Source organism: Phoenix dactylifera, chromosome 3 (genome assembly GCF_009389715.1).
Source record: "Phoenix dactylifera cultivar Barhee BC4 chromosome 3, palm_55x_up_171113_PBpolish2nd_filt_p, whole genome shotgun sequence".
Lineage (NCBI taxonomy): Eukaryota > Viridiplantae > Streptophyta > Magnoliopsida > Arecales > Arecaceae > Phoenix > Phoenix dactylifera.
This window is the reverse complement of record NC_052394.1, coordinates 15,914,240-15,926,960: the sequence shown is the minus strand read 5'-3', so window position 1 is coordinate 15,926,960 and position 12,721 is coordinate 15,914,240. Positions and strand designations below refer to the sequence as shown.

The 12,721-nt window shown below is 37.5% G+C and overlaps 1 protein-coding gene across 2 annotated transcripts; it reads right to left on the bottom strand.

Annotated features, from left to right (window-relative positions):
- Positions 1-253: 253 nt before the first annotated feature.
- Positions 254-11,013, bottom strand: LOC120110259 (calcium/calmodulin-dependent serine/threonine-protein kinase 1-like). 2 transcript variants are annotated; one of them, XM_039124744.1, is made up of 11 exons: positions 9,766-11,013; positions 7,236-7,381; positions 2,979-3,020; positions 2,756-2,864; positions 2,387-2,465; positions 1,971-2,267; positions 1,776-1,888; positions 1,274-1,381; positions 1,143-1,205; positions 886-1,053; positions 254-739 (listed from the first exon to the last, which is right to left on the bottom strand). In XM_039124744.1, the coding sequence occupies exons 1-11, from the start codon at positions 10,246-10,248 to the stop codon at positions 602-604; spliced, it is 1,746 nt and encodes a 581-aa protein (XP_038980672.1). In that variant the 5' UTR covers positions 10,249-11,013; the 3' UTR covers positions 254-601. The 2 variants fall into 2 exon arrangements, with proteins under 2 accessions (XP_038980672.1, XP_038980673.1); XM_039124745.1 differs by having other exon boundaries at positions 7,236-7,366; positions 9,766-10,999.
- Between the last annotated feature and the right edge of the window lie 1,708 nt (positions 11,014-12,721).

Here is a 12,721-nt window from a genome sequence, read left to right as displayed (position 1 = left end):
AATCCATAAATCAGATTGCATTCCTTGATTGGTTCTATTTCATCTTGACTCTAAAGATCCTCGGCGTGCATTTCTAAATATTTGGACCTCGATAATTAAAATGAGTGCACCCCGTCTCCTTTTCTCTCTCTCAAAAACACACACACACACACACACAAAAAAATCTTTTCCTCACATAATTACTCAATCTGGATTTGATTATCATTAACCTAGTTGATCGACAAAGAGCTCTAGGCCGAGCAATACCATGTTGTGTCAAAACATCTAGAATCTTACTGATATGAGTGGAAAAACCACATAGGCAGATTTCATTTCCTTGAGCCTTCTAGACTCCCTGTTTTTTTTTTATCTATACGTGCCTCTGAACAACTTTACTGCACAAACCATGTGTACTGGCAAACAAAAATAAAAATAAAAATGATATAACGAAAAGACCAGGACAGCCTTCAAGATCTTGGCATGAGCTCGCCCTTTTCGTTACATGCCTTGGTCGTGGACCTGCATGGTTTGGCATGATTGGCTTTCCTTGACTCACAGTGCAACTAAATGCTTCTCAAAGTCTTGTTCCATAGGAAGTAGAATTCTTTGATTGAGCCATTGTTTAAACCTTTGGAATTGCGCGTGAGGATGGCCCATGTAGAAGTTTGATGAATCCCATTAAACTAAGTTTCCCATCAGAATGCCTTATCCAGCCTTGGAGAACAACATGGACTGGGACTGAGGGGCTGAGCCCAAGTTCCTGTACAAGAATGATCATTTTCTTTTTTCAGTTGGAAAACGGAAATAAGCTGGGAAATTCAAGGCTAATGAAAGAGCATAAGATTCCATGCTTGAAAGAAGATAATAAATTGCGTGAACTAATTTTTCGCATATAATCAACCATACCGATGCAAGTTCCTCAATCACTATGGAGCGGTTCCCATCCTTCTCAAAGAACTCATATGCTTGAAGTGCATGTCGCTCCCAACTATCTAGTCCTTCCAGCTGATGCACGCTTATAGAAGCAGCAGCGAATTCTTCAAAATCTAGTTTTCGGTACTGAAGAGAACTTACCTATATCCATGAAAAGGACACAAGGGTAAATACTCAGAACTGTAAAATAGAAATCCCTACGACACAAGAAGTGTTCCCACAAAAGGTACCGTGTTTGCGAAATCAAGAACCCTCGAGTCCTTTATTGCCTCGGTCGAGTTCTTCATCAAGGCCTATCAGTTACCAGATTTAATTAGAAGTTTACCATTAAGAATGTAGGCATTTGATACAGAAAACTAACCATCTTGAAGTTTTGTAAGGAGATGCAGCCATTCTTGTTTGGCCCTAACCATGTGAATTGCTCATGCAGATAATAGAGCTGATCCACTGTCAAGGTCTTGGCAAGGGCCTGCAGTATATGCCAATATATTAGTCAAAAAAAAAAAAAGGCTAATTCAGTATTTATATGTCTCAAAATTTTAGATCACTTCAAGAATATAATAAGAGGATGAGCCTTGGCACAATGGTGAGGTTGCTCTAATATGACTTGGAGGTCACGGGTTCGAAACAGAGAAACAGTCTCTTTGCACGCAGGGGTAAAGCTGCATATATCTAACCCACCCTGGACCCCACAATAGTCGGAGTCTTGTGCACTAGGTTGCTCCTTTTTTCAAGGAAAGGATGAAACACACATCTACAAGTTGATTACTGTTAGCGCTAGAATGACTAAGAAGCTTAAAGTTAGTGACAAGATATACAATGTAAAACAATAATAGACATTGTATTTAAGAGAGACAACATACCCTCAAAGCTGATTTCCTCAAAGATGACGAACATATATAAGCTTTTGTAAGCCTGTAAACTATAATATCCATAGGAATTTTAATACCCTGTGAATGTTGAAGCCAAGGATGACCTGTGCATGCATGGAAACCAGATTTTAGTTGCTAATAACTTGATATGAAAAACTGAAACTATTAAGGGGAAAAAGAATGTACCAAGAGCTTGTGAAGCAGTAATTCTCTTACGATAATCTTTATTCAGTAACATTTTGACGAAGTCTTTAGCCTCAGCAGACAACGAAGGCCAAGGAGCCTCCTCAAAATTTGGCTCTGCCTTCAGGACAGCTCGAAAGATACCTGATTCAGTTCTGGCCCAGAATGGGCGACTTCCACATAGAAGAATATAGGCAATAACACCAATGCTCCACATATCTGCCTCAGTACCATAAGATCTATGAAGAACTTCAGGAGCAACATAATATGCACTTCCAACAATGTCATTAAGCCTTTCATCTGCATGCTTCCAGTGATGGTAATGTGTTATGCTTTAAGTAAAAGAGAACACAAAATAACGAGGAAAAAAGTCTAACAAGCCAAAATCCACTAATTATCATGTCATAATTAAAACTAACCTGGCTTCACAAAGTCTGACAAACCAAAGTCTATAGCCTTCAGGGGAGACTTGTCATCCTTGGAAGTAAAAAGAAAGTTCTGTACCATAAAGCAAGCAAAATTATTGAATTGTGCGTGAGAGAAATAGAGGATTGTCTAGATATATGAATGTCTCTGCATGCACATGCCTGTGCATGTGCATCCGTGTGTGTGTGTGTCCTTTGTATGTGTGCATAAGCACAAGTGTTTGTGTTGTGTTTGCATGTCTGTTGCTGTACATATGCATGTGCAGGCGTATGTGTACATTTGCATGCCTGTGCATGTCCATTCAAGTTCCCCATGCATGGGCATGTGTGTACGCTTCCGCATTAAATCTACTAAACAATCACCTCTGGCTTGAGATCACGATGTACAACACCTTGGAGATGACAGAAAGCAACAGCACTTAAAATCTGGACCATGACAACCTTAGCATCTTGTTCTGAGTACTTTCCACCCCTATAAATAAATTAAAATAATGATGGAAGATCTCTTTACTAAATCAACTTATAAGAGATAAAAAGTCAACATTCTTCCAGAAATTTGAAATTGAATAGTTTATGCAAAGGGTACCTTGAAAGTATCCTATCTAATAGTTCACCTCCTCTGCATAACCTGATCAATATGAAATATGACTATAAGCTCATATAATTCAAGAGACCAGCTGTTCGTTTAGACAAGAATTAAGTTACAGGTTTTGTATCTGTCCAGGTCAGTTCCAAAATGAGGTGTGCCAAAATCATATCAGACTGTACTGAGATCAGCAATTATCAGCTAGAATGCATCTAACTACGTCATCAGAAAGAAAAAAGAAAATGAGAAAACATGTCTTTTCTTATTTAGAGTCTTGGATAATTTAGGGTAATGATGAATATGCATTTTTCAAACTTTCAGAGCATATATGGTTTTCTCATAGATCCATGATACAAAACAAAGTCTCACGACATTGGATTAGCGGTATCTTCCAAACATTTTTTAGCAGGAATATTACAGCATATTGACAGCTCCAAAGCACAAGATTGCATTTAATATAACATCTGTAGAGAATGAATTATGTCAAGTGCACTTAAAAAAACAGTCGGATCAAGTGCATTACAATTACTAATCATGATATATCATAACCATGCCAAGTTGGGACTGAGTTAAGCATGATCATGAATCAACCTGGTTCTTTCAAGTCATGATTTTGGGCTCAAATCCAAATTATTAATGAATCAGGTCAGGTTAGGTCAGCTCCATAAAAAAAATATTTTAGAGCATCAGGTCATTAGGGCAGAGTCAGGTCAATCATGAGTCATGAGCCAAACCCAACCCAATACATTCATGTCGTAGTCAGATATGATATGGGTCCCAAGGATTTTTTTTGAAAAAAAAATCCAACATATAACTAGAAGGAAATTAATATTTGCATTTGTAACAAGTGAAATAATTAAAAAAAGGTGTTAATGTAGTTTGTTACTACTAATGTCATTTGCAAGAGTGCAACTCAGCCCTAATTCAGCCTTTAACCTACAAATAAATTGTCTTAATACCCAACCTACAAATCTAAAGATGAAAGCAAGGCGAGTGATAGAGGATTTAGGAATTTTGAAGGTATAGTTTTAGGTACAGTTGGATCGAGTGGGGATGAGTCGGATCAGGTCATATAACGTTTGACTTTCACCCATTTTATTCCCAGTTAGTACAAAGGTAGGTCCAGCTGGGCATGAATCGGTTAGAAAACATATGACCCCTACCCGACCAATTTTTCAAACAGGTCATTTTTCGTCTCAAAGGGTCTGAAGAACCAGGGTAGACCTGGTGTACCTAGGTCAAGACCGAGTCAGGTCACAGGTTGACCTGACCCATTTGCAGCACTAACTTTATAGGTCAATGTGCCATAATGGACAGTAACATATAAAATTATGAGGATAGATATAGATATGAGGCTCTACATATATGAATCCACCCTGTTCCAATAAAAATGAACTGTGCATGTCAATATCCTGTAACTTCAAAACCAGCATAAATCAACCAATACAGAAAAACACCAGATGTTTTAAATCATTATTTTAGTATCTTGGCTGCATGTTTAAATTGCACTTGATGCTTCACAAATATTCTCGGTACCCTTATATAGCTAAATCACCTGTAAAATTAGTTAAATGTTTCCATATTCTCACCATATGCTTGGAAAGTTTAATACAAAACATTATAAAAAAGGTCAACCTAACTAAGTTGGAACTGTAAATATAGCTAACTTCTACTCAAAGTATCACTTCGTCATCTGACGCGTTTAATGGTCCAATCAATGTTGTGCTGATGTAACCCATTAGTTGATAATACTAATGACCTGACTGCACCATGTTGAATTTTCTTCATGAACATAAAGAATCCATATAAACTCAAGATATTTATCGGGGTTCCAAGGCTTTAAAGAAACTCAAATATATTCTGGATTAGAAACTGCAGCAGGGTAGGTATTGGGTACTTCAAATGCATCTTTAGGGTTTTTAATCATGGAATAAAGGTTCGATCTAAGAAACCAAACACGTAGTCAAGTCATGATTTATGGCATTATGATGTGTGATTGCTTGTAAATATGGATGATTTTGACTCATTTTATTGTTGAGCTAAAATTCACCTTTACTCGTCAATATTCTAAAGAATTGTATTTCCTATTTGGTACTCATTTATGTTTGCATTAATTTGGTATCAAGGTAAAAGTCTTGCAAAGTTCAATAAGTCACCATAAATGACACTCAAGATGTGATATTACAAACCTGTGATGCAATGTTTGACTTGAAGAGAAAGCTAAACAGCTTGAATTAGAGAATGAATGAGATGATAGCACCGCTTACAATTGTTGTTATATGAATCCAGATCTACAGTTAGCAATTTTCAAAAAGAGAAATATGAAAAACACAACAATTTACATTATTCATCCTATATGCTACATCCATATGCAGGGATGATCAAAGAAAACTTCAAATGGTGGAAGAGTACAGACATGAGAAGAAATCCCCACTACAGTCCTTCAGGCTCACCATTTCTCAAAAACCTCAAAAAAGAGATAATTCCCAAAACTCTAAAACAAGCAAAAATATACATGTAAAGAACACCTCCAAGATTCATGTCACAGACCCTGCCCTTGAACCCCTAGATAGGCTTGAGTCTTTGGACCATGATGAGACCTCAGGCATAGCAATGTGGAGCCTCTCCACTAAATACAAGCTACAATCTAACAAGATAACAACAGTGTTCTACATGATAGCATAAAAGGAATGTGAAGGACTTCTTCCCAATCTTAAATCTGTGGAACAAGATTTGCTGGACCACGACTAAGATTTAACCAAGCAAAACATAAAGAAGAACAAATAGCAGGGGAGTTCCTTGTTTCCTCTTTTCCCTTTTTCTGAGGGAAAGGGAGGGCGAACCCACCCATTTATTAAATAAAATTTAAAAAAGAGTTAACAAAGATGAGAAAGGGAAAAAAGAGGAAAGCAATGAAGGAAAATAAAGAGGGAGAAGTAATCCACGGAAAAGAAGAGCGAAAAGAAGAAAAAGGAGGACTCCAGGATCAATCAAGGTGAAGAGAGGATGGATGACAACTTCTTCCAGGTAGAAAGAAAGTGAAGTCTGTCCTTGCTACTGAGGAGAATGGACCAGTCATCCAAGAGAGTAAAGTAGTATTTGTGAAAGTAATGTACTGAGCTTTCTTTCTTAGAAAAACTCTTGAATTCCTTTCCTTCCATATCATTGCACATAGAGCTCGAATTAATACAGTAGTTTCAGTAAAAGGAGAAGGAAAAGAAGAAATTTAATTTCAACATGTCAAATCTACCAGTCATCCAAATAGAATTCAAACATCCCCACCAATCAAGATGTCCATAACAGTTACCAAAAGATTTTCTTTGTTAAAACATATTGATGATAGCTCCACTGGTTCAAAGCAGCAAAAACTGTCCTATAGAGTAGTCATCTAATGCCCTCAAACTGTTATCATTTACAAGCAACCACTTTCCTTTTTTCTATATAATTGTTTGAAAGGGGATACAGGCTTGTCACCATCTTTCGCTAATAAAAGTATGGAATCTATCTTCAATGCTCAACTGATATTTTCTTTCCAAATGGCCTAAACACTTCTTCAATCGAAAATGTCGCCGACAAATCCAGGAAAGGATATTTTTGAGATGAACAATTAATCAATGATGTAATGGTGGATCTCATATGATTGAACTAAAGAAAGAAACATATGCTTAAAAAAAATTGAAGCTAGGATTGTGCTGGAATTTCTTACCAATCCTGAAAGCAAAATGGTGGAATTTTATCGAAATATTCATATGGAATGTATATCATACCAAATTCGGAAAAAAAACAACTATGGTCTTGGCATAATCCAGAGTGATTAGCAGACAAATGACTCCATTTCTTTTTGCTATGTATTTTTATAAATTTAATTTATTATAGCAGAGTATATCATAAAAATCTAATGAGCGTGCATGTGGGTCTGTGTTTTTTATATTTATGACAATATATATGCATGTATCAAATACAACTATTACAAAGTTCTAATGCTTAGTAATAACTAATTATAGAATGTTGCACGAGAAATTATGCAGAGATGAACTGAACTGAAAAAGGGACATGCAAAAAAATTACAACATCTGTAACTCCATATATCCAGCACCGGAACTTGCAGAAGCAGCATACAACCTCGATTTCACCTGGTGCATAGACGTAGCTTTTTCCTCCCAGAATGTTCACATTCTTCTTTCAGTTCCCAAGAAGCAATAGTGTGTGGATACTAAGAACGACTAAAGGAATCATAAATATGTAATCAGCACTTACTCCATCGCTATATACACGTTGTCCTCATCCTCATAAGCATCATAAAATTGCACAAGATTCTGATGTCCTGTAAGAGATCTCAATATTCTCACTTCTCTTCTCACATCTTCAATAGCAATATCTGTTGTCATCTGCCATAATATAGTCTGTGAGATTAAACGGTATATTTTCAGATTTTTCTACTAACCAACATACATTGGCAAAACACCATTGTATATAGCATCTAAAATCAGGATTTCAGAATTCGAAAAGCCAACAGTCATCCAAGAAACAACTGCCAATCAAAAAATAGTACAATCAACAGTAAAATTAGACAAAGACCTAGCGGCCCATCTATTAAGGGAGTTTAAGAGCTTTGGCAACCAAAAATAGCATCACTTTGTACCATGATATGACAAAATTAAGACAAGATCACAAAAAAGATATCTAAACAGCTCATAAAGCGGCAAATCAATATGTTCTTCAGTCCAATCTAAACTGCATCAGAATTTTGAGTCAGCTTGGTAACATATCAAGCAGGCAATGAGAATTGATGACTTGATTAATTGAATCTTTATATAAAGATATTATGGTATAGATCAAAAGTTCATTCTCTTTACTTCTCTCTTTACATTTGTTTCTAAATTTTTTATTGTATATTCTTAACCCTTAATTTTCTACATGGACTTCATCCTAGACAGTTGGTCTGAACCATTCAACCACTTCGCATCAGTAAATAGGAATTGCATCATAATAAGCTTTTATGCTCATTATTAGTCTTTAAGAAGCATACATTATATAAAAGTAGATAGAAGAATTGATGCATATGTTTGCTACAAGCAACATGTAACCCTGCAAACAGATAGTCCAGGGTTCAAATCTTGGGTATTGCTATGAAAAATAAAATTAATAAATCTGCAAACACATAGATAAAAGCCTATGCCAATAAAGAGGGTCTTGTGAGAATGACAAGAATGGTAATACTGGACTCTGACCCAGAGGTTGCATCCTTCATCCAAAGCGAGAAGGTTCTGTTTGAACATCGGGAGGTGTTTCCATGATTAGTTGACATGTAATTCTTGCATTCTTTCATTTAAATGGCAGGTGGCACTCCCACTGCTAATCTTTTTTTTAAAAAAGGAAAAATTCAAACATAAAGCAAAATTTAACTACTCATGAAGCATGTAACTGTGGTTTCAAATGCTGGTAGCCTACTACCATGTATGATTTGCCATTTTTTGTTCTTTACATCCTGTAACTCCTTATTAGAGATTCGAAAAAGGTAAAACAAAAAAGAGAGAACATGAATAAAGGAACCATAAAAGAAATAAAACCAATAAGCACAAATGTTAGCTTCTAAGCAAATGCTTTAAGATATACTTAAAGCTAATCCACAATTGCATTCTTCCATATGCTTCTTTCAATTGTACAACAGCCTTCTGGCAGTTTAGATTACTTCAATAAACTGATCATCAATTTCAGTTATAAATGATTGCAACAAGATAATATAACTTTTGATTGGTAGTCATGAGACAAAAAGAGATATCGAAGTTCTAGTTCTTGTTTCTTAACCCACTGTGCATCGCTTGATCAACCAAAAATTGTAGGATACAAAACTTCACCAAGTACTGGTAGAGAAACTATATACATAGTAGACAAATATGTGGGGCGTCATGCCATTACCAAACAGAGCTTTAATAGATTTCAGCTTTCAAAATTTATGTTCTAGCAGGATGTATGATGCAGTAAATCTAATACCAACTGTTAGTTTCTAAATGGACCCCGTAATACAATACTAGTTAATTCATCCTCAGAGGAATTGCAAATGAGAAGATGATAAAAGAAATGACGAAACAAATTGCAGAGGTACATTATACAGAGTAAAGGAAAGAATTTAGATTAGGAAGAATAGGAGGGTTCATTGTTTGCCCTGATCCAATTGCCAACGACTGCCAGCGCAATGGTAGTAAGCAATATGGACTGGCTGAATTGCAGAAATTTTCTTTATTCAGACCAAGACCAAAAATGGATCAAGCCCTTAAACAATAACACAAAAGCAAAAAAAGATGGACATGACAAATTTGCAGAAAAGAAGGAAAAAAATAAAATTGATGATAGTGAAACACATCTAAGAAAAATATTGCAAATTTCAAATTTCACACATTATGTCAGTAACAAATCTAAATCACACATGAAGTTCAACAATTATTATCAGTTACAGGTTCAAACATGGAAAAGGATTGGTTTGCATTGTTGCAACTTTAACAAACATAAGATCTACAAAATGGATTACTTCAAACTTTGCCAAATAAAATAATCAATATTCATATGAATTTCCTTCCATATATATTTGTACAATTTGAACTTGACAGTAATCATCATGGAACTTCTGCTACAGACTAAAGATTAATTAAGCAGCAGATCCAGGGGACTGGTTTGACCTAAAGGTATAGAATTTTGGCACGAAATTAGGCAGCATAGATTTCACCTGAAATTCATATATGGAACAGAAAAATCATATGGCAACTTTAGAAAAAAAAAGAAAACGGACCTTTGTTTTTGGGATAACCTTAACTGCCACCTCCTGGCCCTTCAACTCCCCCTTCTTCACCCTCGCCGAGCAAGTATACCCAAAATGCCCGCGCCCGACCTCCTCACCAAGCTCATACTTCAAAAAGAACTGCTTTGAAAACCCAAAGCTCTTATCCAATCCCAATTCAGCTTCACTTCCCTCAGGGATCGTTGCCTCGTTCGGCTTCGCCGAACCATGGCGGCGAGCAAGCAAAGCCTTGATGTGCTTCGCCGGAGACGGAGGAGGGAATGCTCGCTTGAAGAACCGCAGAGGGGTGGAGCTCACGCTGGAATTGGCCGGTGAGCTCTTGTAAGAGCTCGGCAAAGGGCTTGGGCTCAGGAAAGGGAACTTTGGGGGTTTCGGGGTTCCGGGATTCGGCAGAGGATCCTCATTGCTGGGAATCACAGGGCCTTCTTCTTGAATTTGGGGGTCTTGGATTGGTTTCCCGAGGCAGAGTCCCATGGGAACCAAGTCCCAAATTGGAAGAAGGATTCAATGAAAAATTCAGAACTCAACAAGAAAGGGCTCAGAAAATTTGAAGCATAGTATGGGAGAAGGAAACATAAGAGAAAAAAAGACCTCCAAATGGACTTAATAACCCCAAAAGCAAGAAAACGACATGTAAAACAAAGGGGTCAGAAGAGAATCAAAATCTAGTCTTGCATGAGGAAGAGCCATTGAGTCACAAAATCCACCAAAAAGGAATAAAGAAGACAACTTTGAGAGCACAAACAAAGCAAGGTCGGAAATTTTTCAGCAAAAGTTTGATACCATGAACAAATTGAAAAGAAAAGGGATGAACTAAGTGACTGGGGATAAGAATGGGAAAAGAGGATTCTGCTGCAAAGGTGACAGATGCTGCATGAGAAAGAGAGCAGGAAAGGAAGAAAAGGCACACTTTAGTGAAGCTTTTCCAGCCTTTCTTTGGGGATTGTTGAGGGGGAATTTGTTCCGTCTATCAGTATAAAGAGAATTCATTTGATATGGAGGGTAAGCTTTTGGATGATCTCTTCAACTCACAGGCTGTCCTTTATTGCTCTCCCAGGACAAGAGAGGGAGGCATCGCCATTGATTGCTCCAGAAGATAAAACAAAAAGGTCTTGTTGGTTGCCTACAAATTCCCTCTTTCTCATGCTTACCCCATGCATGGATATTGACTGGGCATGTGAGTGCTTGAGGTTTGGGCCAAAAATTTTGCTTCTAGGACTGTGGATGCGGGGTGAAATGCCATTTGCGCTTCATCCATTGTTCCTGGCCTGGGGACTATGACCCTGTGGGTCTGGACTCAATGCGAGTTACTTTCTTGCAAAGAATGGTCTACTCTAAGGGTTATGAGTCATTGTGGTTTTAATTTGAGTTTAGACCTTGTAAGGCTATTGATAACAATAGATTCATGAGATTTGATTCTTTGGCCAGTCAAATGGGTGGATGTGTGCCATGCAATTCAGCAAACTATGTTCTAATTGAGGTGTTTACTTTTGCTGCTAATCGATCGTTAAACTTGTGAATCATAACTAGGGATATGCATGAGCTAGCTCACTTGTCAAATTTTACATTACTCGAAGAGAATCTTAAGCCCAATCATATCAAAGATTTTGATTCATATTAGCCTAAGTGCTCCTCTACTTGTAATCTCATCATCTCTTACCACCATTTGTTCTCTCTGATATCTGCAAAGTTTATTTTGCAGGCCTTCACACCATTGCATTTTTAATCATTTGGAGCAAATTCACCGAAGAATAGAGAAGAGGCGACAAGCAAGTTGCAACTTGTTATCTGAAATACAAATTGGTCTCTAAAGTATTCACATTCTTATAAAACTTAACTATATGTCCTAATTATTATTGCAACAATAACTAGTCCTAGCCCAAGCAGCCAGCACCCCTCCTCTTTGTTATCTGAAAATAGCCTCCATGGATTGAAAGGACTGAATAATAGCCAATCCACACGACTGCTCAGCAGCCACCAAAATGGTGGTTCGTGACACCTCGTCGGATCGAGACGCAGCTCTCTGGTTGATCTAAGCCATTGAAGGCTCTATACAGGAGAGGACAAGCTCAATGCCTTCGCCTTATTTGCAAGTGCCTTAGCTTCTATTCTGATTGGCTTATTCTAGGTTCTATATAAGTTTAATGTGGACCTCCAAATCCCACAATTGTTTCTACTATTGGTGTAAACACGCCAAGTCACAGATCTCTTCTTTGTTTGAGAGGAGATGGATGACTTGCTGCTACTGTAACACGTTTTGTCACCTAAGATTATGACATTAAACTTTCCTCACTCCACTCTTTCTCGTCAACGACAACTTAGTCAGGCTTTTTTCCTTCCAAAGCGTGCAACCAATGACCAACCACGCCATCAGATGCAGCCCCACATCCCTCATTTGGGTCCAACACAGTTCACATGCATAGCTGGCTTAGCTACTAGTAATGAAGAAGCAGACAGGTAGGCTTGTTAATGATCCTAGTAGGACTTGCAGGCTGGAATAGTAGTCAGCTCCCCAACCTCTACAATAATATCGACATGTATGTCAACCATAGGGGCTATGTACCTACATTCGAATGGAATTCAAACTAGATCGCCCTCCCATATAGAAGGTTAGTGGTTTCGCACGAAAGCAGTATTCACCTTCTTTCGCATGAATCCGCTGCTCGATTACGTAATAGTCGCTTTGAGATTTATACAAGTAGATCAATGAAAGAGTTCAGAGTGCTTTGAGATCTGTGTGTGGCGCGATCTAATAGTCAGCGATATGAAAAAAAAAAAAGATCAATCATTCTTCCATGTGAAAGATCCTACCCAAACCCCTAATAGAGCATGAAGTCAACTTCTTGGATAATTAAGGAGATGAGGAAGTAGTGGGTTTACGTGGTGGCCTTGGGCTTGCATGTTGTGGCCTCATACCACCAATGACTTGAGACAAAACAAACAGGCT

Coding starts and splice junctions, on each gene's coding strand:
- LOC120110259 (XM_039124744.1), bottom strand. CDS start 10,248: ATGGGACTCTGCCTCGGGAAACCAATCCAAGACCCCCAAATTCAAGAA. Junction 2,268..2,386: donor GTCAGACTTTGTGAAGCCAG/GTTAGTTTTAAT, acceptor GGAAGCATGCAG/ATGAAAGGCTTAATGACATT. Junction 1,889..1,970: donor TACTGCTTCACAAGCTCTTG/GTACATTCTTTT, acceptor ATGCATGCACAG/GTCATCCTTGGCTTCAACAT.